This window comes from Trichosurus vulpecula, chromosome 7 (assembly GCF_011100635.1).
Source record: "Trichosurus vulpecula isolate mTriVul1 chromosome 7, mTriVul1.pri, whole genome shotgun sequence".
Classification (NCBI taxonomy): domain Eukaryota; kingdom Metazoa; phylum Chordata; class Mammalia; order Diprotodontia; family Phalangeridae; genus Trichosurus; species Trichosurus vulpecula.
The window spans coordinates 42,553,003-42,580,450 of record NC_050579.1 but is presented as its reverse complement, the minus strand read 5'-3'; the positions used below and the strand labels follow the sequence as shown (position 1 = coordinate 42,580,450).

The window sequence follows — 27,448 nt, the reverse complement described above, 5'->3', positions numbered from 1 at the left end:
CTCTCCAAGCCTCAAACAACAATGGATCCTGGGTGGAAAAGGCATAGTTGCCTACTACCAGGGAAGGCAGGACAGGGCTCTGTTCAAAAGAAATGGGAAGAGCCAGATGATCCATCTGGAAAAATCTGACAACCCCCATCCACCCCTAACAAAAGCAACAGCCCTATGTCACTAAGCAAATTTCTCCTTCTGAGCAACTGGGATCATGCCCATGCACATCTGAAGCTTTTGTATTACAACAGCTCTGAGACAGTGAGAATCAAGTGTTCCCCTACCTGGACCATAAGCCCTCAGTTTCAAGTCCAGAGAGGCAGCTACAAAATGTACCTAGTTCCCTAGTTCCAGCCTCTGGCTTTCCTGAAGTTTTTATATGACTTAGACCATGACTGGAGGCATGAACAAACACTTAAGTACTTAAAAGTGTTGGTTCAAAGCACTAGGAAAATACAAAGAAAGAGGAAGAAGTCCTTGCCCTCAAGGAGCTTAGATTCTAACAGGGAAATGATGCACAGAAGGCAGTGGGAGCCAGGGAAGGGAAATCACAAGGATAGTGGGCTGGCAGCTGATCAGCATGTCCTCGGTAGAAGCACGATTTGATTCCTGTGTCCACATCCAGAAGAATAAAGGTGGTGGGTAAGGGCAGAGGGCAGATGTGTCCCAAGGCAAATGGCAAGATGGGAGAAAGGGGAGCTAGATTCTCAAGACGAGAATCATTTCAATTATTTCTCCAATGCTTCAGAAGAACAATGTTTCCTCCTCCTAGGCTGATGAAAAGTAAGGGAGAATTTTTCAGTGAAGGACGTGAACGTGTGGTGATCAGTACACTGTTTGCTAATACAGTAGCTGTCACTGAAGGAACAAGCTGCCACTGACCAATGCAAGGGCAACACTCTCCTCTCATGTGCTTTTTGCCAGTTCCAGTTCTAGACAACACTCTTTGCTAAGGGATCATCCCCAGATTTAAAAAGTAGACATAACAGAAATTCAGTTTCATATGAAATCCTTTCCTGTTCTTTGGGTCTTGTAATGTTTGTGTTTGTTGATGGTTAAATTCACAATAAGAAATTTTTTTTTTAATGAAGGACAGTTACAAGGAAGAAGGATCAGACTTAATTGGATCTATAAATCACAATTACCTCAATTACACTGAACAGTTCATTCTAGAGAGAACAAAGAAAAAAGTTTCTGCCCTCAAGGAGCTTATAGGTGGGAGTTTTGTGAGAAAGAACCTCAGTTTTCTCAATCAAGCAAGAAGTGAGATACTCAACTGGGAGAAAGGCAGGAGGTAGAGGAAGCTTGAAGAAGGAAGAAAAAGTTTGGAAAATCTCGTGTGGGGAATTAGATCAGGAATCAATTATGGAAGAATAAAAGAGATTGCCTTGCTGCACAGATGACCCACGTGAAGTTGGATAACACGAATTTATAATGTACTCAATCAGCACAGTTTTGAAACTTTCTTCACCTCTGTTCAAGTAATCCAAAGATGACGTTTGACTAAGAATGAGCAGCAAGAGGAGGACAAAGGGAGTGAGTGATGTGACTGGAAGCCCAGGTATAGTTCAATTGAAACGAAAGTATAAAGAATCAAAGGTAAGGAAGTGAAATCAGAGCAGCCGGCCCGCAGTAATAGCCTGGGAAAGGCCTGAAGGGTAAAGGGATGGAGAGCTCAATGAAGCAGAACAATAGGTTTAGGAGGGGTGAGGTATAAGGAGAGAAGCAAGAATTGGAGGCCATGGTCAGAAAGAACAACAGCAGGGTGTCTAATTAGAGAAGTGGAACACTTGTGGGCAATGGTGAAATCCAGTGTGTAATTATCCTCATATGTGATGGAAATAGAGTGAAGGAGCACAGTGCCTGGCACACAGTAGGTTCTTAATAAATGGGTCATGGGATTTAAGGAGATTGAGGAATCAAAAAGTTAAGAAGTTTGAAGGCTAGTGTAAAAAAGTGGGGGAAGGAGGAAGATGCTGAGGCAAAAGAAAGGAGAATGACCTGAGGAGCAGCACACAACAGCCACGATAATCAGGATTGGGTGTGAAGCTGATGCCAGGAGCTTGAGAGTAGATGTTACTGAGTGAGTGGTTAAGGGAGGGTCTGGAAGTAGCAGGGGGAGTGAGGAGTATTTTGATTTCCCCTCTAAGGAGGGTCTGGAAGTGGCAGGGGGAGTGAGGAGTATTTTGATTTCCCCTCTAAGGAGGGTCTGGAAGTATCGGGGGAGTGAGGAGTATTTTGATTTCCCCTCTAAGGAGGGTTTGGAAGTAGCAGGGGGAGTGAGGAGTATTTTGATTTCCCCTCTAAGGAGGGTCTGGAAGTAGCAGGGGGAGTGAGGAGTATTTTGATTTCCCTTCTAAGACTAGTGTGTTGAGGGGCGTGGGAGAAGGTACAGCCCATGGTGGAGAGGAAGACCAGTGACATGGGGCAGCCAGGACTCAGTGAAGGCTAGTACATGGAAGGAATGTAAGAGAAAGAAGTCCAGGAGGAAGAGAAATTCCATCCACTCATCTTTCCTGGAGAGACCTTCTAGTAGAACAGAAATATCTCAGTAATGAGAGCAGATGAACTTCCACTCCAACATAGGTCTGACCTGTGAACAACTCCAGGTTGGAAGTAAAATTTATGTGTCTCAACCATGTGTCTGCACAATGACAACAGTATCCTCTTCTCTTCAATCAAGTAATGCAACACTTCACATGGGCAGAAGCCCAGGGTGGGCAGGGAAGACTGGCACAGGTACCTCTGACCCACAGACTCCCTGGGGGAGCTGTTCATCTCCACCAAGTTGGGAGGGGCAGGTTCCTCACTCACTAAGTGGGATGAGATAACTGACAGGGGCAGAAACAGTGTGACAAGTCTGGTCCCTGAGCACCTCTTCTGAATCATCCCTCCTATGACCTCAAGGGACAGAGTTTATACAAAAGTCCTCATCTCCCCACAAAAGTCTTTTCATTTACACTATAGTCAATATCAATACAAATGCAGAGTTCCAACTTGACTTCCACATGGCCAAAAGTAAAGTTTCACCACTACATACATTTTTTTTAAATCATTAAGCTTCAATGATTCTCTTAAAGTCGTCTTCCCATGAACTTGGATTCTCAAAAAAGCAAAACAAAAGAGAACAGAAATGGTAAGTAGAATAGAAGACCATGGGTTCAGACTGTGAGCAGAGATCATGTAGTCCAATCCCAACATGGTACAGAAAAGGTTACTAAGGCCCAGAAAAGTTGTATCAGTTAGTCAGCTAATAAATGTTTATTAAGAGCCTACTAAACTAAGCAGTGGGTTTACACAGAAAGAAAAAGAAAGGCCCTGCCCTCAAAGACTTCATGGTCTAACCATAGAGACAATCTGCAAACGACTAAGAGCAAACAAGGAATGTGCAAGAGAAATCAGAAATAATCAACAGAAACAAAGGACTAGAATAAAGGCGGAATGAGAAAGGCTTCTTGGAGAGGGTGAGATTTTAGGTGGGACTTGAAGGAGGCCAGGAGAGCCAAGAGGCAGGATGAGAAGGGAAAGAGTTTAAGGCATAGGAGAGAACCAGAGAAAATGCCCAGCATTGGGAGATAGAGTATCTTGTTTGAGGAACAGCAAAAAGGCCAGTGTCACTGGATTTCACTGTAAGCAGAAGGGAGTGAGGTGTAAGAAGAGCAGAGAGACAGAAAGGGAACAGTTTATGAAGGGCACTGACTGCCAGATGATTTTGTATTTAATCCTGAAGGAGACAGGGAGAGTAGGTGGAGTGATGTGGTCGGATGTACACATTAGAAAAATCATTTAGAGAGCCTGGCATGGGGAGCGACTTGTGGCAGGCAGACCACCAAGCAGGCTGGACTGTGACCGATCAGGTTTGAAATGAAGAAGAGTTCCACAGCACAGCAGTAAGGGGGAAGAGGCAACACATGTTACCAAGGTAAAACTGACAGTCCTTGCAGGATCCAATATAAAACCCTAGCAAGAGAATGGATATGGGGTGTGGGTGGGGGGTAAGAGTGAGTGAGTGAGTTGTTGAGGATAACACCTAGGTTGCGAGCCTAGGTGGATCTTCTTGATAGTAATAGGAAAGTTTGGTAGAGGGAAATCATGACTTCAGTTTTGGACAGATTGAATTTAAGATGTCTGTGGGTTGGAGATGAGAGACTAGAGGTCAGCAGAAAGGTTAGAGCTGGATAAGTCGTTTGATAATCATCAGTGTAGAGATGACAATTAAATCCATGGGAGCTGATGAGATCACCAAGTGAAACAAGAGGGAAAAGAAAAGAGGTACCAAGCTAGAGGGCTATGGAATGCAGGGCATGATCTAGCAGGCATGACCCAGAAGATCCAGCAAAGAAGACAGAGAAGGAGCAGTCAGATAACAGGTAGGAGAGCCAGGTGAGAACAGTATCACAGAAACTTAGAGAGAAGGGAGTAACAAGGAAAGGAGGGTAATTAACAATGTCAAAGGCTGAGGATTGAGAAAAGAGATCATTAGTAGTTTTATAAAGAGCAATTTTGGTTGCAAGATGAGGTCAGAAGCCAGAGTGCAGAGTTAAGAAGAAGGTGAGCACAAAGACATCGGAGGCACCTGTTGGAGGAGTTTAGCCACCAAAGGAGGAGAGTTGTAGCACCACAGCCAGCAGGGATGGATGGCGAGCAAGAGCTGGATTGGAGACCAGATCCTAATTGGGAATCCAGAATTCTTCTGACTGCACTACATGCCTTTTTTTTGTCTGTTGAGTGATTTTCATTAGATTTACCCTGAATTCTTTTACCTCCTTAGCATATGGCACAATATTTATTTTCATGGTTGATCTACACATATGACATACTAACGACAATGATGTTTTCACAAAGTGTACACTGGCTTCATAAAAGTAATGTCCAACTACCACAAAGGAATTTATACACAAATTTTGGAAACAAGGCACATTTTCACTTCTTATCCCACTATGAAATTATGAGGATGTGAAAGACTATGGCATGTAATTTTTCAGAGACCATAATCACGTGCATATAAACCTAAACCAATCATTTTTACCTTCAACCTAGAACATATTTGGGCTTTATAAAGAGACTGTCAAAAATGCCCCAGATACACCAAAATATTCATAGTATATTTTTCATGGTAGCAAAAATTAGAAATAAAATAATGCCCATCAATTAGAGAATAGTTGAATTTAATATAACATTAATGGGCCCTAAGAAAAGATGAATAGCAGAATTCAGAGAAACATGGAAAAACTGGTATGAGTCCATGCAAAGTAGAATAAGCCCAACACACACAATCCTCGCTCACGATGTAAATGAAAAGAACACTGAAAGGAAGCTAAATGCTGAGTAAGTGTCATTAACCACCTTGGTCCTGAAGAACCTAAAAGGAATGCATCTCTTCTCCTCCTCTTCTCTGGTTAGAGTACTGCATGCATAGTCACTTTCAGGCACTGGTTTTACTCAGCTGCACAGATGACACACACTTTCCTGAAGAGATTAAGGCTCATGCTGTGAAACACAAGTATCTGGAGGAAAAAACTCAGCATGCCAGGGTAACTCTAACAGGCCATCCGGTGTTAAGGCAGCCATCTCCCCCACAGGGCAACAAAGACTTTCAACTTTTTTCTTTCTCCTTGGGTGGGGGGCAATCGGGGTTAGATGACTTGCCCAGGGTCACACAACTAACATCTGAGGCAGGATTTGAACTCAGGTCCTCCTGACTCCCAGGTCAGTGCTTTATCCACTGCGCCACCTAGCTGACCCTTTTTTCCTCTTTATAACCAAGACTCCATTACACACCAATTGTTAGTGAATCTGCCAGGAATAATTGGTGCCAAGTGCATCCCTTGGTGCCTGGGATTACAGGTTTGGTTTATTTGTGTACCCTGGGAGTATATGTTTGGTTCCCAGAAGCAGGCCCTACCAGTCAGGCATGGAAGATCTATTTAGAAAGCTCTGCAAACCCATACAGGCAGCTACAGGAGAGAGTTCCTAACTGTATGACAGGCAGGTCAAGCAGGTAACCTCAAGCTGCTGAACTCATCAGGCCTCAAAGACAAACTCAACAGGTCTGGTGAAACAAAGCAGTTTGGCATCTGCTAGTGAAAAGATCTTCTGCCAGGAAGCATTTAATTATTCTTCTGGCGCAAGAGTCCCAGCTGTAAGCCTTCTGAGTGAGAATGGACATACGCAAGACACAAAATATCAGAGACTGTGACCATCTGCAACTCTGACGCTCTCACAGGCTAATAAGATGGTAGCGTAGGAGTTGCAGGGGACAGAAATTCTAATGAAGGCCCTCTGTTCACAGGCTCCTTTATTAAGCCAGCATGGCGTTCTTCCCACACTGACATGGACTAAAGACAAGTCTCAAAAGGATGGAAGGACAATGCCCTCTATAACCATTTCAGGGCAACCTGTTCTTTCTTGAAAAGACAGAACCAATTAAAACATGCCGTCAACTCAGGCTGTAAGAGATAGTTACAGAAAGAACATTTCAGAGTTTAAGAAGCCATCAGGAGGGCCCTTTCTTCCCTCTAATCGGTAGGCTTTAAATTGATGCCTTTTGTTTTTGCATCATAGGCATTTCTGAACCTTTCCTCTCCCTCTCCCCTATACAGAGCCTTTTCTTATAACAGAGACTTTAAAGAAGTAAAAACAGTTTGGCAAAACCAAACACATCAGCTTTGACAAGACATGCACCATCCCATACCCACAGTCCTCACTTCTGCCATGAAGGGAAGAAGGTCCATTTTCTTAATTCTTCCAGGACCAAGCTTAGTTATTATAATGACAAAGTATTCAGTTTCACTTTATGGTTCTTTCTACATGGCCTCTAACTCACTTTTAAGACCATAAATGTTCTCTGTTATAGGAGATCAGCTCTTCAGTGGTTACTAAATATTGGTTTTCAAGAAAAGCAAAAAGCAATTAAGAAATCCAGAAGACTCTGCCCTCAGGCCTCTCACCAAAGCTGCCAGTGCAAGGTGCTGACATGGCAAGGAGGTGCTCTAGTGCTCTCTTCCCTAGATTCCTGGACACAGAGAATACCCAGAGCCCACTGGAATCTGTATGAAGACCACACGGCCTAGAAGCTGGCACGCACAGCTCACCAACTCACATGGTCCTTCCAAGCCAGTGATCTCCCATAAGGAGACAGAAGCACTTGCAGGTGGCAAGGCTGACAAAGTACTTGGAGGAAATGTTTCTTAGCAACCAATGCTGATCAAATTCAAACAAGGCCAACTGAGTCAGAGAAAGCTCAGTTAACAACCGACCATTTTAAAGGTTTTTGCATCAGCTGGATAGTCAATTTTCTTTTGGGGTATATAATAAAAAGATATTAAAACCGCATGAGGACCCAAGTTGGGGGCGAGGAAGGGGAGGGGGTAAGCCTTACATTTTGTTTTGGAACATTTACAGTCTTCCCTCTCTCAGCTGTCCTACAGATCTGATTCTGTTACTCTCCTAGTCAATAAACTCTAGGGACTCCCTCTTGCTTCTTGGATCAAATAACATCTCACTTGTAAAACCCTCACAACCCAGCCTCCTTCCTGCCAACTAGCCCAACTGGCATCCTTGAGGATTTTCACCCACACTAACAGGATGCCACGACACTGACAATGCCCCACGTCCTACACCTCCCTTGTCGCCTCCACACCAAAGAATCCCCCACTTCCTTTTCTACTTGAAGCCGTTCATGATTACTCCCAGCTGACTCGCCGCGCCCCCCCCACCTCACTGTATTTATTTCTTGTATACACGTATCTGTGCATTTTGTCTCTCTAGAAAGAATAGACACTCTTTGAGAACCACGTTTGTTTTCTTTCTTTTTGGTCTCTGTATCCTCCAAGCCTAACAAAGGAACACGGGAACCGTTTACTAGTTGGTTGCTTGATTGCATTCATAAAACCTTTCTCAGCCACCTTCAGCGCAGCGGCTAAAGTCTCCTAAGAGGTTAGCGTAGACTCAGAATTAATGAATGTAGACTTTTTTATTATTGTAGCCCAACATGATTTTTCTGTTTTAAAAGGGAAGAGATCTAGGCTCTGAAGTCACCTCAACTTCTGGAAATTACCTTTGTGTAAATGTTTACTTGGCTCAATTTCTACCACCATCCTATAAGAAAGTTACCACCAAGTCTGGATTCTCCTTATCCATGGGAGGCAGTCTGGCCGACCGAAACCCACATGTGTCTCAACTGCCTCATTTTTGTCATCTGTTTCCATCTTCTTCTCTTCCAGTGTCATCAGCCATGCTTCCCTTCCCTCCTTCCTCTGGGGCTGCCTGTGGCACAAGGTTCTCCGCAGCCCCCTGGCTGCCTCCCAGAGACCACGTCGTGGAGGACTCTGTCCTGAGGCCTCGCTCTCCTGACTGGTGAGCACATGTGCTGGAAGATTATTTCTGGAAAGCTCATTTCACTCCCTCTTTTCTGGACCTCTCACCTCACCTCCAGTTTTGGAATATTGAAAAAGATATCATCAAATCAACCGTGTCATTACTCCTGCCTAGGGTATGTGGTCTGCTCTCCTATAACTCCACTCCCATCCAGTATTTTTCCAGACCAAAGTGTCCTTCGCTGGCCATTGTTTCCTCAACTAAAACATAAGCTCCTTGAGAGCAGAGACTGTCTGCTTTCAGATTTGTCTCCCCAGCATTCAGCACAAACTTAATAGATGCTCATTCATCAGGGTCGCTGACCTGCTAAGAAAAGTTCAATAAACTTCAGCGCTCATTTCCACTGGGATATGTTAATGAGGGGAGGAATGGCTGTGGGTGCAGATAATCCACAAACTGGAGACAGTCTCAAAGTTAGCCAGAAATGGGGAATCAGGGATTTGCTTCCTGCGTTTTCAGTATTTATAAAAAGTTACCCTAGTTTCATATCTTCCTCCTTTTTCAAGGGATAATTTTACGCTAAGACTCAACTTCTGTTTTACAGATCCACAGCAAAGTGAACTAGGTTTCCACGAGCTGTTGTCTTTCCTTGCTCTTTCTGAATCTTTCTTACTAGAGATGGTCATGGGGGGGGGGGGGGGGGGGGGAGGCGGACAAAGGGAGAGAGATAACATCAGAAATGAATGTAGTAGAAAAAACAAAGGCATCAGCATTTAAAGACAAGGAAGCTTCAAAGGCCCTTGTCTAGAACTCACCTCTTTAGACTTTAGGAGAAGAGAATCTGTCCTGTTCTACCTGACCCTGACTTCTCTTCCTGTGTCTGAGATAACGGGTGGTGCGTGCTTGCTGACCACTCCTAAATCCAAAATGGAGAAAATATGTGGCTAAGCTCTCCAGAGTTTGGAGGCAGATGTGGACTGGAGAATTCCTTTAGGATCCCGTGCTGAAGGCCCTGAAGAAGTCAATTCTGGCTGCAGAGTATAGTTGTGCTTTCTTCCCCAACCTGAGCCAAACTACTATCATGACACACCATCTTAACTCAAAACGTCTACTCCCTCAGCTAAGAAGAGACAGCCAACTGCTGTGACAACAGGGTCATTAGTGAAGGGGCAAACAGGCCTCAATGGTGGGTACGGAAATGACTTTTTCTCTCAATGATGCCACTATGGCAGCCCTCATAAACACTTCCTGTTGGGGTCTTCAGATGGCATCTTCACTCATCCGGAAAGATGGTGGATCCAACAAGAAGCTGGTCCCCAATTTCTCATTGCCATATCATGCTGTCAACTAAGCAGAGTCCTTCCTTTAGGGCCTCTGAAAGCTGAATGCATGTCACTTGGCAACTCCAAGTTAATAAAAACTCCTGACTTTCTAGAGAACCTCAAGAAAGCCCCACACACAGGCTGACTTGCTCCGTATCCCATTTTTCAAGGGCAGGTGCCAATGAGGAGCCCTTGGAACAAGAGAGTTTGGGTGCTTCTGATCACTAACACTGGAGGCATAAAATCATTTTGCAGGATGTGAAACTTTCTGATAATCATTGTGATGCAGAGCACATGCAGGGTTGTGGAAATTACAACCAAGAACACAGGCCCAAGTCACTGGACTTCGCACAACATGCACTGTAATAATAGTCACATTGCCCCTTAGTTTTCAGATCCATTATCTCATCCCATCCTCTCCACAATTCTGAAAAAGGCAGAGCTGAGATTTTATCAAGTTTACAGATGAGGAAGCAGAGTCCTAAGAGAATCCAGGACTTGTTCAAAGTCACACAACATAACAAGTTAGCAGTAAAACCTTGGCCGAGAGCTCAGGCCATCTGACCCAAAGTCTGTGCTCTGAGTGACGCAGTCCTGCTATGTACAAAACAGGCAACCAGTCAATTTTATCCATATGCCACATTCATATAAATCACTATAGAAAACACAATTATAATCCAGCACCTAGTTTATGCAAAATGATGTTCAGAAAGTAATTTTAAACTGTGTGCAAACTGGGAATATATTTTCCTATTAGAACAATGCCAGTTCAACCTATAAAATATTTTAAGACAATACTAATGTACTTAAAAGATCTAAACCACCATGTACAACCATGTTTTTTTGCGGGAAAACAAATTTCAACTTGAGAAGACAGAACTCTCCTCTCTACAGTAGGATGAAGAATTTGCTACTACCTCCTCCCACAGAGGGCAATACAGGTAGGAACTTCTCTCTATCCAAGTCACTGCTTGAAGCCTGAAGCAGGGTAAGTAGCAGGGCCAGGTTAGGAAGAGCTGAGAGGGCAAGGATTCTGGGCCCTAGAGGCACCGAGATTGGTGAGGCAAGACCTCGTGTTTCTGTAAATTCCTTATGAATACTTCTTGGTCCCATGCCAGCTCCTTGGTCACTTCCTGTCCACTGCTACCACTTACTGCTCTCAAACAGTCTGTCATCTCCAGTATACTGTGAAAAACAAGAGGCCAGTCCCTCCACAGGAAATTCTCAGGAACAAGGGCAGGTATGGATGGAATGCCTTCCCACTCCCCCTAGCTCTTTGAAGGGAAAGACAGGACAGGAAAGGAATACAAGGGAGAAAGAGGTATTTACAGACTATGGATCCATTTCAATTAATCCACATCAAAGCCTTTTTGTCTATGAACAAATCAAAAGTAATCTGAGGGAGGGTGAGGTAGAGTTGGGGGAATATGGGCAACATGGAGGAAGCCAGAAACAGAGAGAGAGAGAGATGGAGCCAGTCAGAAATCAAGGGAGACAAACCAAAGTGAGAGAAGCAGAGAGACGGAGAAAAACAGACAAAAGAGGAGGCAGTTCATAGAGACACACAGAGACAGAGAGTAGGAGAAAGATCTGGAAGGACACAGAGATGCCCAGGGACCAACATACACAGATGAGAAGACTGCTTGTGTCTTTCCATTTCTGTGTTTACCCACTGAGAACATCTACAATCCGTGCCTCTCCTTTCTTTATTCCTTCTCTCTTCTTAACTCTCGGCAGTCAACAACAGCCTCATCATGTAACTCCTCTACTTCACTTTCCTATTCCTGTGGAGGGGATCGCCATCCTCTTGGCCCCTCATGCTCACAACCCAAGAATCACCCTGGATCCCTCCTCCTCTCTCACTTCCCATCCCCAAGTGTTGCCCCCTTCTCTCCTCTAACTCTCCCCCATCACTCCTTGGAGCTTGGAGCGCTGCAATAGCCTGCGGATTGATCTCTCTGCCTCCAGTATCGTCCCCCTTCCGTTTATCCTCCACTCAGCTGCCAGTGTTCTTCCTAAGCGCAAGTCTAACCACATCACCCTATCTACTCCATACACGCCAGCTCTCCGTGTCACTTTCAGGATCAAATAGAAAATCCTCTGACATTCAAAACCGTTTATAACCTCCCTCCCTTCTCACCCCATCTGCCCTCCCCTACACACACCAAGTATTCTGTAAATTGAGGACACTGACCTCCTTGTTGTCCCTTGATCAAAAACGTTATCTCCTGACTCTGGGCATTTCCACTTGGCTGTCTCCCATGCCTAGAGAATCCTCTCCCTCCTGCTTTCCTTTGAGTCCCAGCTAAAATTCTACCCTCTCCTCTACAAGAAGTTTCTCCTGATTCTCTTAACACTGGCACCTTCTCTCAGTTCCATACCTCCAATTTATCCTGTGTACAGCTTGTTCGTACACAGTTGTCTACATGTTGTGTCCCCCATTAAAGTGCACACTCCGACAGCAGAAACTGGGGGTATTTGGTTGTTTGCCTTTCTCTGTATTCCCAGTGCTGAGAGCACAGTCCCTGGCATACATTAAGTGCCCAATAAATGCTTCTTGACTTAAGATCTATCTAGGAATCACTAGAAAACTAAACTCAAGTTGTTTACAACTTTTCTCTATAGGAGGTGGGTAGAGAATTAAGGTTTTAATTAAGACATGTTCGACCTGGATTAGACAAAGTTTAAAAAGTGGAGAGTCAGTGAGAGGAGATGAAGAGAAAAGAGGCAATACGAGAGGAAGGGAGGGAAGACATCTAAAGTTGGGTCGGGTACAGGAAGAGGAGATCCTCAGTGATGAACTTGAGTAAAATGCAGGCTTAGACAACTGGGGACTAGCCTTTTCAGGCCTTTAATTTCCTCCAAAAGTCCTACATCAGACTAAAAATAGAACAAATGTTCCTTAGACAGGAGGCAGGGTGGGGGCACCCCCTCCCTCAGGCAGCAAGGTCTCCCAGGCTTCACTACACCCAGGCCAAGACTCCTAGCCACATCTCAACAGCTGCATAATGAAACCTGCACTGGAAGAAGCAGGCATGAAAACCAAGAGCTTTGTAATCCCCAGAGAAGACTTTCCTTCCATTTGATAAAACATTTCCTGGAAGGTGTCTTGATCATCTGCATAGTAGCCTTTCCCTAGAATTTATCCTCAAAAAAAAAAAAAAATCTCCCAACACCACCACCACCCAGATCCTTTTGTAAAATCATTAAAATCTCATATAATCTGTTCTTAACTTGGCCTAAAGTACTTGCTGGATAGAGAAATCACTAACAGAGGAGCATACAAATTTTCCTCTGCCCGGTCTAGCAAAACTCCAGCTAACAAACACCTAAAAACTTGCAGGCAAATTCCTTGATTAAAAACTCTGTGAATGTACACAGATTTGAAAAATTGTATTTCAGATTTGAGAGGGAATGAGAAGTTTCAGACTGAACAGTTTTTAAGGTGGAGAGTGGGCACTCAGAGCAGTCAGCTGCCTTTTAGGGCTCCCTGTTAAAGAACCACAGGCCTGCTCAGGGCACTGTGTGCAACAGGCTAATACAGAGAGTCAGTGCAGCAAACTCTTATCACTACCAGCTCTGAATGTGCTTATCAGACTCGACTTGTTTCAATTCAATTCAAACATTCAGTTATTAAGTGCTTAATACGTGATGCTCATTGTTCTGAGGAAAACAAAAATGGTCTCTGCTCAAAGCATTTACAGTGAACCAAGAGGATCCACATCCCATCACATGGACGACACAAGGCACAGCATGACTGAGGTAAGGTGGAGGAGGAAGAGAACACTGTCAGCACAGAGGAACAGTGGGCTGGTCAGGAAGGCTTCCTGGAGAGGGCAAATCATGTATCAAATCTTTAAGGAAAATAAAGATTTCAACAGGCAAAGATGAGGAGAAAGTACACAACCTGGAAAGAGACAGAGAACCAGACCGGGCAATGGCAAGGTGCCCAGCTCACCTGGAATACAGATAGCATGAAGAGGAATGATGTAAAAGGAGAATCAGCTGGAAGAGCTCCCCTCTTCCAATACCGAGGACAGTTAGTAATTCCCTTGCTCTATGCTTTAATTTCCTTCCACTAGCGTCAGAATGAGAAAACAGTACACAAACAAGAGCTATGGTCCCTGATGCCAAGTACCTGAACAAAGAGGCCCACAACTCCACACGGGACTGTTTCTAACCCTGTATCAGGATCTAGTCTAACATCAGCTGTAGGGAGGACCTTCATGAGACCAACATGGTATCAGTCACCATCTACTGTTTGGGGACAAAGGCTTTCTTACCTGTAGGTTATTGAGAGGTTCCATCTTCATAACTGGACCCAAGGTATTGAGGGGAAGGGACACATCGATGCTCTGGTTTGGCATCAGCGGAGTATGAATGGCCAAAGGAGTGCTAGGGATGACGCCAAAGCTAAGAGAGAAAAGAAACCGAGGAGATGTAAAAGCAGCAAGGACTGACCCAGAAGCATCTTTGAGGCTCTGCATGCTGTTTTATTCAATAAGCCTCAGCTTGGATAATCGGAACAATAACAGGGGCCAAGAGAACTAAATTCTGATTAACTGTGTCAACATGGGAAAAATAAGACCCCAGGCTTCTGCTCCTCCATCCAGAGCCAGATGTTCACACCAAACACAGCTTCCCCTGATGAAGACTGCTTCTCTAAGCCCCTTATACTGCTGCTGCTTCACAGGTGAGCTGCTTTCCACCCAAAGTCCCATACTGCTCTCAATCCATTATCCTACGACTAAGTCATCTTTGGGAGAGGGAGAAGAATTATCGTTTCCGTCAAAACAAAGCAGGAGAGGGATGATTCTGTTCATTCACAGTGACCTCACCGCAGTCCTATCCAGGACAGAGTTATGCACTTGCACATCTTGGTTTCATTCCTACTCACTCTCTTTTTCGTTCACAGATTATCCAATGACTCAAGGGGAAACAGCCAACCTGAGCAAAACGGAGCTGATCAGCTTGTGTATTCTATGTCACTAAAAGGAAACTGAGGCTAAATTTGGTCAGTCAAGCCTGTAACAGGCAGCACATGCCACCCAGCTAGTTTTCTTGGGTGAAGATAGAACAGTGTAAAAGGAGGGAAGAAACTGACAAAGAAAAACAATGTTTACAAAAAGGAAACAAAACCAAAGACCCAAACCCTTAGTCTAAAGAACAGCCACAAAAAAAAGCATTTTGCAAAAGCAGATCAAGAAAGTTGGCATAGAGAATAAAATGGCAATTTGATGTATGTCTTCTGTTTCACCCAGTGAAAACATCACCATCACAGTACATATACAGCATTAAAATCTGCAAAGTGTCCTCACAGCTCTGCAAGGAAGGTGTTATCAACCCCATTTTACAGATGAGGAAACTGAGGCACCAAGATTTAGGTAAGCGATTTGCCCAGGATCACACAGCTAGTATGTGACACTGGATTTGAACTCAGGTGATCCTAATCTAGGTCCAGTGCTTTGTGCACACTGCCAACTAGAGACCTATCCATTTCCATGTTTCAATTAGTTTTAGAAATGAAGGCAAGTAAGCAAATACTTCACTAAGGTGGAAGTAAGTAATTTCCACAGCAAATCTATCCCTCAACAGGGCTGGTCTTTTTCCCTTGTCAAGAATACTGACATAGGTATTTTTAAGTTAGGGATGGGAAACTCTCCCTGATGACTCACTAGGCCAAAAGGCTCTCGATTTGTCCTGTGATTCTAACCTCAGAACCAACAGAAATCAGAGGAAACTTGCCCTGAGCCAACAAAGCTGTGCCTCTTTCATCAGAATGTGTCCCCCACCTGCAACACGCTACTACTCTGAAACAGACTGTACCTTCAGGAGAAATTTCCTGGACAGCTCACTGTCCAGGGCAGAATAAAGTACAAGCCGGCCAGACACACTGATAGTTTCTGATGTGCCAATTCAAAAAATATTCCAGAAGGTGAAAACATTTGCAAATGGTTTAGAGTGAATTAAAATGATTGATGATACAAATTTCAGAAATGTAGCTTCTTGGCTAACACAAATAGACCTGATGATTCAAGAGTCAATTACTCCTATTTTGTAAGTAGAGTTGAATCTTTCAAAATTACAAAAAAAAAAAAAAGAAAGAAAAAGATCCCACAAGTGAAATCTAGAACATTCCCTCCCCGCCCCCTTTTCTATTCTTTGTGGGGGTGGGGAAGGGCTATGTTTAGAAATGAAGGTGATTAAAAAAAAAAGATATTTTTAATGAGATTTTGCAGCCAGTTCGTTAAGCCATGAAAACTTAACAGGGACCACTGATGCTTCAGAACTCTTAAGACTTGGGCCTTAACTTCTTTCCTAGCAAGAAGCTAGGGCAAATAAAAAGGTAATGCCAAAAGTCAATGTCAGCCTGCAATGTATAGTTCACTATCTTGTGTCCTCAGTAACAAGATATGGGGTATGGGGAGGCACTGTCAAGTGCTATCTATACAAAATGCTATTCCTGTCACCAATGAAAGCTAACTCTTTGGAGACTATTTCAGGTCAGTCAACAAACATTTATTAAGTGCGGCTTTTTGTTGTGACCCAAATGGGGTCAGAGAGTCAGATATAACTGGAACCACTGGACAACAACAAAAGCACTGAGCGTACAAAGAGAGGCAGAAAACCACTCTGCTCTCACATTCAGGTGACAGTATTTCAACCAAAACTGCACTCCAAGGAAGGTTATCGATGCAGTATCTAATCTCAACTTCACAGAACCAAAGGGGAAGCATGTGTTTTGCCTTTTAGAGGAAATGACGCATATATTTTTAGACATGGCCAAGATGTTGCTTTGTTTTGCCTAATCGTGTCAATCTGCTACATGGGAGGGTTCGATGACAAGGTAGGGAAAGGAGCATACACTGAAAATGACAGGGATGTTAAAAAAAAAGCATTAACAAAACAGTTAGAAATAAAAAGTCCACATTCTCTAGGATTTCTAGTCAGAAAGTGCTATCTCCTGGTAGTAGGTATTTAGGCTTCCATTTCATGATTCCAAATGATGGTGAAGCCATCACATACAACTCCTGGACAGAGAGCTGCTAAGCTGAAGACGACCTGGTCCTCATTGCAAGGTCAGAGCTTACCAAGGGTAGAGATTTCCCATGATTTAATGGCCCATCCTCTGCTTGAACATGAAGCGAACACCCACCACAAGGCCAAACTGAGTTGTTCAGGCTTCTTACCTGTTCTTGTTAAATTGAATAGCAAAATCTGTCATGTGCTGCAACGCTTTGTTGGTGAAGTTCATGTCCATGTAGATGTGGCCCTGCCGGTGAGTGAATGTTCCTGAAATCTCCAGGCCTTTTGCTTTCACTGCAGGGAGCCAAACCTGAAAGGCAGCATAAAAGCCATTTGGACCAGGCAATGCCTAGAGAGATAATGCGAAATCATTCAGATTTCACAGAAAGAATATAAAGCTAAAATGTCCCCTCAAGAAGTTTGTCGTAGGAGCAGAAAACAAGTTTCTCTACAGTGCCAGCTGTTCTGATTAGCCACCATAGTTCAGCCATAATTATTCAGGAACTGATGATCAAACCTGCCCCTCTCCCCTGACCAACCTGGTCACTGCCTTTCTGTGCCTCTAGTAGGGAGAACAAATGGGGAAGATGAGTAATTTCAGGGTGCTCCTGACAGGTATTAACGGTTCAAAATTTAGTAGTAATTGAAAGTAAATGCTAAAATGCCGTGTTGGGGTTCTGTGTTGGCAACCAAAAATGGGGTGCTAAGGAGCCCATTTTTGGTTGCCAACACAGGTTCTTAGGATTTAACCATCACCATCTTCAATCAGATATTTGAGCTTTATTACATTCAAAACTCTGTATCAAATCTGCCCAAAATTACAATGAAGTCTAAGATTGATTATGTGTTATGTGCTTTGTCCTAACTTTCTAAGACATAATTATATTTTCTGGGAGACTTTATAATTCTATTTAGACTTGGGCAAGGCCCTGGGTAAGGCTCATTTAGCCAAGGCAAACTTGGTGGCCTACTCTGAGCTAAATTACATTAGAACAACTTTGTAGAGAAAGTATTCAACACAGCAGACCATGTATGCGACGCATATATTTCCTGGATAGGACAACCTGAGATCCTCTTTAAGGAACTAGAAAAATAAGCAAACAATTCAATAAGAAGCAAGACAGCATGGTTCCCCAGAAGGCAATGAAGCTTGGCAAGCCCAGTCAGACTAGGAGCTCTGGCCTAGTGATACACCTGTAGATTTTGAAGGGACTGCCACCCCCAAAGGAGCTTCTAAGGCCTTATTTTTCAGGTTCTTATTAATTCCACAAACGTTTATACTTTATTACATCAAGAACGTGTAATTCTTCCAGTGAGAGTACTCCCTTGTCCACTCTGACAGCAATTTCACTATACCACAGTCAATGGTGTTTATGAGTTGCTGTGGTAAATAAAAATCCATCATTCTATGCTCAGCTGGTGATCAGTCTTCAAAGTTATTAAACTGGGCCCCACACAATAGTCCATAACTAGGCCAATTCTTAAAGACTTTCTATTTGGTAGGTCTAACAATTTACACAACCCCACGTTCAAAAATAAATCTGTTTTACACTAATAGCAAATGATAGAAAATGGAAAAATATATTCTGTTACAAATTTTATTATGGGACTAAGGGGAAGAAGATGCCATACGTAGACCTTTTGCTGCCCATCCGACCCTGGGCAAGTCCTGATCCCTCTGGTTCTCAGTTTTCTCATCAGTAAAATATAAGGGTTGTATTAGATCAAGTCCAAGGTCCCTTTCAGTTCTTATAACTGATGACTCTCAGAGTCAGAGAACAGCATTTCCCCTGGACTGACTTTAAGGTTGGGAGACTGAATGATATGGTACATGTAAAGGAAAAGGGTTTGCCTCCTTAAAATTTTAAGCCCCATGGACCAAATATAAATAACAGCTAATGTGGCAAGAACAGAAGTGGTCTCTGGTTGGTGAGTTTGAGCCTTGCTATCTCCTCCTGCCCCTTGAAACAAGGGGACAAAAGTCTCAGGTCTAACACCAAAATCACAAAGAGCCCAAGTCCTATCCAGAGAGAAGGTCCCACTGTGATTTTCTCTTGACTTACAGCTTTGGGAGCCACAAATCCTCCAGGCGCCAGGCCTATCCCAGTGGAGAGTTCGAAGAGGTCATTGAGTCCACTGCTAACCACAGCAGGAGTAGGTGAAGGAGCAAAAGTTGCAGGCACAGAAGATGGAATGAAGGACTGTCCCACCTACAGGGGAAAAAAACCAATTTAAGTCAAGAAGAAAAGGGAAAGGAATCATAGTACAAACTGAACATATCTAGTCTTCACCAAGGGCCGATGGACATCACAGACACTTCAGCATAACTGGTAAGTCAATGAGGAAGCACTTAGTGAGACGAAGCAATCCCAGCAATGGGGGAGACTAACCCACACACTCTCTCTCTTTTCAAGACCAAATGAGCTTTGTCGCCCAAAAGGGCTTCACTTTCACAGGAACGCATGCTCTAGGCTATTTTTGAGAGAGCACAAAAGTACAGAATGAGGACACAGGGACCCAAGGTTGGCTTCATTTTTTTTTTCTTTCCAATTTTAGCTTCCACGATTCTTTGCAAAAGGCCTCTGGGCATCATAAAATGGGAGGGGAAGGGCCTGCTGGTGCAGGAAGGGCAGCAGCTCCATTTCCACTGGGGTCTGGCCATCTCGGGGTCTGGCCATCTCTTTAGTGATGTCTTGTACTCCCATTCCAAGAATAAACGTTTAGGGGGTCCCTCCCCCAGAAAGGTGGGTGTTTTCTCTCTCAAACACTCTCTCAGGAACCTCTCACTCTTACAGAGTCCAGATCACTTTCTCAGTTTCATGCTAGATGACACCAGGGCATAGAGCATTTCCTAACCAAGATAGGAGTTTCAATTTCTTTTTAGCTATTAATGACAGGAAGCCAGAGAAATTCCTGAAGAGACCAACACTCCAAGCCCTGAGGATGTAGTCTAACAGAGAGTGGGGCATCACCTTGACAACTCAAAATGACCTTCTCTCACTCTGCTAACACTGCCATCTTGGTTTGCACACACAATGTTTGACAACAGCAAAGGCTGCTCTGAGAGAATTAGTGGACCAAAAAAAAAAAGTTGTATCAAATTGGGGTAGGGAAGGGACACTATTTTCCCACTGTGAAAAAAATTGATGGCACTTACTGCCGGACTTCCTCCAATGCCCCCGCCAAGGTCACTGCCAAGCTGAAAGAGAGAAAGGAGAGAGAGGAGAGAAAGGTAGAGTTCATTTAGCTATATACTAGAAGCTAGAACAGAATTTGCAGTTTGGACCACTGAGCAGTTGGGGAATACATGCTGTCTAATAACTTGTCTCCCCTGGGACAAAGAAGGTCTAGGCTATGATGTCCTGGGAAGGACATCTAAGAAAAACCCACAGAAGGAAGATGGAGCTGAGATCTCTCAGGGATACTTCAGATCCAATCTTTCCACAACAGTATTTGCACAAACTCAAACAGGATTTAGAAGAGTTTGCAAAAGCCCAAGACATCCTGTCCCCCAAACACTGATATGCTTCAAATGTCCTTTTAAAAAAAAAAAAATCAAACCCCACCCTTCCTCATCTATGCCACCTGCTCCTTGGCATTTTTGAACAGCTTTTTAATTGATAAATAAACAAGCAGAGGAGGCATAAATAAAAATGAAAATTGCATTTTTGGATCTGTGCCAGCAGCCACAAACCAAAAATATGGGGCTTAAAACTTAACGAAATGCTTAAAGAGAAAAAAGTTGGGACAGGAAGAAACCATGCCACCTGTGGACCCCGACTTCGTAACTCTCCTTCCTACTAACTCCTTTTAAATTCTTCTGAAAAGAGAATCTGCTAGAGATGGCTCTTTTGGCAGGGGGCCAAATAGCTGAGAAGCTAGACTAAAGTCCTGGCCTTGCTGCTAAATAACCAGACTGTGAACCTGGGAAAATCATGAAATTTCCTATGCTTCTTTTTTCTCATCTGTAAAATAAGGAGATCATCCTAGAAGACTTCTAAGTTCCCTTCCAGCTCTGAAATCCTGTGATTTGAAAGGATTCAAGGAACTGGCAAGAGACAGACCCATTAATTAGCCTTTCACCCGTTTCCCACTCTGAGTTGAGGGTGCCATGGATAAAGGAAAGAGTTAGCCATGATAAAAACTGGCCATGAGTTGTCTGTAACAGTACAGCGTGCAAACAAATAAACACTAAAAACCCATCTTTTTCTTAAACATTACCCCTTTCTACTAGGTAGGTTACCATCTCCCAAGATTTTTACTCATTCATCTCCTGTGGAAAGGAGGTGGGTGAAAGCAAAGGACAAAAAATGGATAATCCAAGGGCTGTTTGCACTTCTATGCATGAAATACCAAAGGTACAACAGATTCTCTACAGTGGAGTTATGGAAGCTCATGAACAAGGACCACAGAGGCATCAATGGGCTGTAATCCAAGCCAGGGAGACCAATTATCCACATGAACGAGCTCACGGGCCCACAGAAGTATCAAAGTACCTTGTCCTTGGCTTTTGCTTGACCTATGCAGATCTCACCATGGGACAACAGCGCACCCTTTGCCTTCTGCCAGTGGAAGTGGGGGGAACCACCATCCTGTCAAGACTTACTTTGTATGTCCCCTTGCATCTTACAGAAGACACTTTGGAGCTTCACCTGACGGGCTGAACATAGAATTTAAAACCAATGTGTGCTAAATAATGGTTGTCCCTATGACAGTTGATTTCTATTGTCCATGGATGCCACAGGTACCATGAACTTATATTAATAAGCATGTTCAACGTAAAACAGAGAGACAGAAATCCCAGTTACAGTTTAAAACCCTTTCAGTACAAGACTTCAAAACCACATACTCAAGCGAGTCATCAGTGACAAGAAACTAAGAAACTGAAAGGTGAAAATAGCAGGTGAGGGATTATGGGAAAGATTTTCTCATAGAGGATTTTTCTCTAAAGTTCTGCAATAGCATCTACCTCATTGAAGATGGGCTTCCTGGAAAGCATGAAAATCCATTAATTCAACATTTAAAAAAAAATTAGTCCCTGCCATGTACAGTCCTGCACTAAGTGGGCATTAGGGGTGGGGCACCATGTTTTTAAATAAGAGATGGAAAATAAAACAAATGCATAAATTAACTACAAGTAAAATGTGTTAGAAGTCACCAGAAAAAGAATAAAGTGCTGTTGGAATCCCAAAGAGGGAAAGACTGATTTTGGCTAGAGAACCAGAAAAGATTACCTGTAGACATGGCTTCTTGACTGAGCCTAGAAGATTCTGAAAAAGCTAGGACAATAGAAGGGGGTGGGGAGGGAAAAGAGGGGAAGAAAAAAGGGCATTCTAGGAAAAGGGAACACTATAAACCTAAAAACGTCTGAAAGAGGACAATCTCAGGGCTGGCTTGAGAAATAATGGTAGTTCTGTTTGGAGAGGATAGGTTACCTGAATGAGATAGTAAAAGAAATAAGGCTTAAAAGGGCCAAATGATGGAAGGTCTTAAATACCTTTCACGTGGAAAGCTTGAAAAAGAGTCTGGCTCAATACAATCAAAGTCTATTATTGTAATAAAGATGACTAGGGTGGAGAAAACTTAATTAAACTGTCACAGACGCTCACTCCAGCGACAGACTGGGAAAATTCCATGCCTTCTGGTGGGTCTTCGTTTTCTGGTAAATAGACGGGTCAAATTAATCAAGTAATATTATCAAGTAAGGTAACCAAAAGCTTTTATAAAATATATCGGTACTAAAAACTGTTTGTCAGTTATCTCTGGAGAAAGAAATGTTTTTCCAACTGTTTTCACTACTACATGAAAGACGTCTCTATGGCAGTCAAGTGAGAACAGAGAGAAACTCCTAATGGAAGAGAGAAAAGACTAAACCAAAAGTCATGAGAGATTCAGAAAAATTCCATCTCATTTATCCAGATGTTATCATCACACCCATAGGCTAGCAGCTATAACCTAGAAAGAGACAGGATTCTGTATGGCTTTGGTATTCACAGATAAGGAAAAAGAAAACACTTGAGGGCAAGCTGGCTTATGAATAATGAGGAAGGGCTCTTTGGGTTCTGTTGGTTCTTAGCTACATGGAAGCCAGGCACCCAGACAATTTTCATTTCCAAGGTGTTGGTCTTTTTACCCATGAGTATCACGCTAATATCTCAGTTGGAGGAAGACTAAATACATTCTCCCTCTATGCTGTTTGTCAATATTAGCTGTAAAACAAAGTTGCTGAAGAGCAATTCCAATCATTGTTTTATTTCTGCTTGGTTTAGCAGAGAAAACCCCACTAGGCTCTCAAGCTTTGATCCTGTGGTGATAAAGCCCAGGACGCAGCAGAGCAGAAAAGAAAAACAGCTCACATTTATGCAGCACTTGAAAGATCTCAAAATAATTTCCACATGATACTTCATTGGCTTTTTCACAACCAACCTGCTAGGTCAATACTACAGGTGTAATTAGCACCATTTACAATGAGGAACATTAGGCTCTAAAAGGTGAAAGAATATGCCCTCGGTTACCTAGTTATGAGATGGAGAAGGATTCAGACTTAACACTACCTTGCCCTCTCCCTCATTTCTGCTATTTGTTCAGCAACAAAAAGGAAAAGCAGAGCAGCATATCCAGTCTTGAAAGCCCTGAGGTCTTGACCTCAGGCCCACCTCTTCAGTTACTAAATTGTGGCCCCCTCCCCCCATTTAATCCCTGGAGCAATTCTCTAACTGCTGCAAATCCACTTTGGTGAAGGGAGCTTACTTAACAGAAGTTCACCAGATCAATGAAATCTCAGGCCCATTTTCACGCTGCCAACCCTCGTTCAGTCACTTTTTTCAGTAATGTCTGACTCTCGATGACCCCATTTGAGGTTTTCTTGGCAAAGATCCTGGGGTGGTTTACCATTTCCTTCTCCAGCTCATTTTACAGATGAGGAGCTTAGACAAACAGGGTGAAGCGACTTACCCAAGGTAAGTGTCTGAGGCTGGATTTGAACTCAGGAAGATGAGTCTTCCTCTCCAAGCTGGGCACTCTATCCACTACAATACCTAGCTGCCCCCTCCCAACCCTTCCCACCCCTAGCCCCCCAAAATCTCTATCTTTTTTAAGGCTTATTCAGACATAGCTATATTTGGCCTCTGTCCACCACAGTGCAACAAAGCTGAGGGACTGTTCTCCACCATGCTGTGATCAGCTGGACAAAAAACGACCAAGTACACCTCAGCACACAGCAAAGGCAAGGACACTCTCAAGAGCTACCTTTCTGTCCTGGTCCTTAATTAACCATGCTGATACTGTCAAACAGCCTTCTGACAAGGAAGACAGGAGATTTAAAAAAGCCACGTTAGCCACCACTGAACTCAACAAACTTATCCTCTTGATTCACTGTAGCAGCCACTTTGGATTGTTCCAGGGCCCTATTACCAAAGCTGCTTTTTTCCATTTTGCCACACACCAAAAAAAATGCCGATGCCAATGTAGCCAACTCAGTAAAGGGAAAAGGACAGAAAAGAGATCAAATAATAAGCACCGAATCATTTCAAATGCAGAAATTTAAGTGGGGGTGAGAGGGAAGGCCTGGGTCTTCTCACATCATATTCCACACTTCAATTGCTAGTGACGTAATTTCTCCACTCCTGCTCCATCCAAGGCATAACATGGAGGTTAATGGGCTGTGTGCCAGCGACTACAGCTGAGATCCCCTCTGTCTCTCTCACCCACACAGTCTGGAATTGGGGTCACGGTGCACTCACTACCTACCAGCATCTCCATTACTTGCTCCATGGGTTACGGCTGGAGGGCACTGGCAGCTATGCAGTTAATGGTCATTTCTAAGGCAAAGCTGTCTCTGATACATTCTATGAGAGCTAAAGCAGAGCACTTGGAGGCTAAGTCCTGCCTGAGAGCGCAGGGCTCTGCACACAGTAAAAACAAGCTGCTCATCGAGCACCCCAAGAACTGCTGCATGCTCACAAAAGTGAAAATAAGGGGAGAAGAGGATACTAGAGCACATTCTGAAGCAGACCCAAGTCTGTTTGACAGTAACAAAAGGATAAAGATTTTTCTAAAGAAAATCAGCAGACTGAAGAGACACAAGAAGACCCTTCCAGTATAATGAAAGATTCAGGTTAGATACCTCAGAGCATAATCTTCCTAGCTAGGTGGGCACTGTGAATTTGCTACCTGGGATTTTAAAAACCTCCTCTGGAACCCAGGTTTGTTTTTGAATGTCTCAAGCTCAGACACTGCTCCTGGGCAGAATTCTACCAGATGAGAAGCCCAAGTATAACCTAAATTGACATGACATGTTAAGACAACTTTGTTCCTAGGCTCAGAAAAGAATTATTCTTTAAAATAGTATGTGCAACCATACCAAAAACAACAAAATTGAGATTAGAATCTTGTGTATATCATAAATGTTTAAGTTCTTAAATTACAGTGTATGATTTTTTGCTATGCCTTTTTCATTTTGGAAGGTCAGTGTCTCCTAAGGGAAGGCGGGGTATTTCAGCTATCAAGCTGTAATCTGCCTAATCCCTAACAGACTATAAAACACAACCCACGTGATTGCTTAAGGGGATTATGATCAAACACAACTTGATTCAGTGAGAATAAACACATGTCTACAAGACGATCAGGTGCACTCCATCATGTCCAATGCTTCCTGACCCCACAGACCAGGTCAAACCCTTCTATCCTCCACTGTCTCTCAAAGTCTGTCCAACCTCATGCTTGTTGCTTCCATGACACTAACTATGCATCTCATCCTCTACCCTCCCTTTCTCCTTTTGTCTTCAATCTTTCCCAACATTCAGGTCTTTTCCAATGAGTTCTGTCTTTTCATCATGTGGCCAAAGTAGTTTAGCTTCAGCTTCAATATTTGACCTTCCAATGAAAAGGCTAAGTTAATCTCTTTAAGTATTTACTAATTTGATCTCTCTGCTGTCCAAAGGACTCTCAAAAGTCTTCTCCAGCACCACAACCTGAAAGCATCAATTCTTCAGCACTCAGCTTTCCTTAGAGTCCAACTCTCACAGCCATACACTGCTACTGGAAAAAGCCTAACTTTGATTCTGTGGACCTCTGTCGGCAAGGTGATGTTTCTGCCTTTTAGCAGGCTATTCAGATTTGCCATAGCTTTCCTTCCAAGGAGCATCTTTTAATTTCATGGCTGGAGTCACCATCTGCAGTGATCTTTGAGCCCAAGAACATAAAATCTGGCACTGCTTCTACTTCTCCCTCCGTTTGCCATGACCTTAGGTTGGGTTTTGTTTTGTTTTTTTTTACACTCTGCTGTTTTACAAACCTCATCAAAAGGCTCAATTCTTCTTCATTTTCTGCCATCAGGGTGGTGTCATTGTTCTCATTTATTCATAGGTTACTAAAAAACGAGACTCAACTGTACTAAATACATCTCAATAATTACATACTAAATAAATGTTACATAGGGCCTCCCGAACTAATCTTTTCACAGACTGGCAAGCTAGTTCCTTAGGAGAAAATTTTAAAACTGATCTCTTTCTTGAAGAATTTTGTCACAAAATGGACTGAAGTTTAACTCACAGATCTTCCAGTGTAGGCCTATAGCATCATATCCACGTTCACACTACCATTATAAAGGAAGAGGGCCTATTCACTGCTTAGCTGGTGGTGAGAATCTCCAGCAGGACAGTGCCACCCCCAGAGCCAAAGCAAGCACTGCTTGGTCCCATTTTTCTACCAGATTTCAGAGTGTATATTTCACATTTCTTCTTCCAAAAGGCATCTAAGATGACCAAATTAAAGTTATTTGATACATTTAATAAGAGTAGTCCAATTTGCCTCTAGTATGAATTTAAGTGATGCTGTATTTCAAGATAAGAAATGTGTGGAGGCTTCAACCATCCCAGTCCCTGGCAACAAGAGTGAGCAAGTCCACAATGCACAGTGTTGAATCCCACTGGCCAAAGGTCCAAACACAACACTGACATTAAAACAGATAATCTTTAGAGCTAGCAATGACTGCTATATAAATTGTCAAATTAGCATAAAAATCCTTACAATAAAGATCAATAAATTATTTGAAGTTAATGTGAAGTTTTAATTTTTGGCGGGTGAGGTTAAAAGTAAGAGCAACACTTAAGAAATACCTGGAAGGCAAGATCCCACAGGAAACCGACGGTGGACACACCGAGAAGTCAGCAGTCACCTCTTACCCACCTAGGACTTTTATTTCCCTGCATACTAAGCAGATTCCTCTGAAGTTAAGGCCCTTCCCTCTCTGGAATAAAAAGAGTACTCTGAGTAATGCTGCCTTTCCATTTTAATAACATCAATAATCCAAATGGAATAATGCATGGGCTCTTTAACGAATAAAAGGCTAAGACTTAGCCAAAGCCTTGCCTGATGGCTTGAAAGTAAAGGTCACAAATTCCAGCAATTTAAGTATAACTTTAGAGAGCTCCATGGATGTCAGACTCTGTGTCGTACATGTTCCAAAAAAAAAAAGCTAAGATGGTGAACCCAAACATCATGTCACTTCCTATGCCATAACAAACCAGAAGGACCTGTAAGGAGTCAGGACCAGTTGTGAAAAAAGTCACATTACTGGGAATAATCAGTCTCCAGACAATGATCAACAGTTCAGTTACAAACGCATATTGAACACAGTTTTAAAAAAACCAACTTTAGCAACACTAAGCATTAACGTTGTACCAACATCAGTGCAACAAATCAATCATTTCAAGTTAAATAATCGATCTACATCTCAAGCCAAATCATTAAGCTTAGAGATAAATAAAGGAGGAGGGGGAAGGGGGAGA

The 27,448-nt window shown here is 43.1% G+C and overlaps 1 protein-coding gene across 2 annotated transcripts in view; it reads right to left on the bottom strand.

Moving 5' to 3' along the window:
* Nucleotides 1-27,448, bottom strand: part of AP2B1 (adaptor related protein complex 2 subunit beta 1) — a 122,252-nt gene that overhangs the window by 28,339 nt on the left and 66,465 nt on the right. The window contains exons 15-18 of one of the 2 annotated variants that reach the window (XM_036766614.1): nt 19,816-19,857; nt 18,722-18,868; nt 16,823-16,968; nt 13,916-14,045 (exon numbers count right to left, since the gene is read on the bottom strand). In XM_036766614.1, coding sequence (XP_036622509.1) covers nt 13,916-14,045; nt 16,823-16,968; nt 18,722-18,868; nt 19,816-19,857 — 465 coding nt within the window. The remainder of the gene's footprint in view (nt 1-13,915; nt 14,046-16,822; nt 16,969-18,721; nt 18,869-19,815; nt 19,858-27,448) is intronic. The other variant, XM_036766615.1, reaches the window with a different exon arrangement.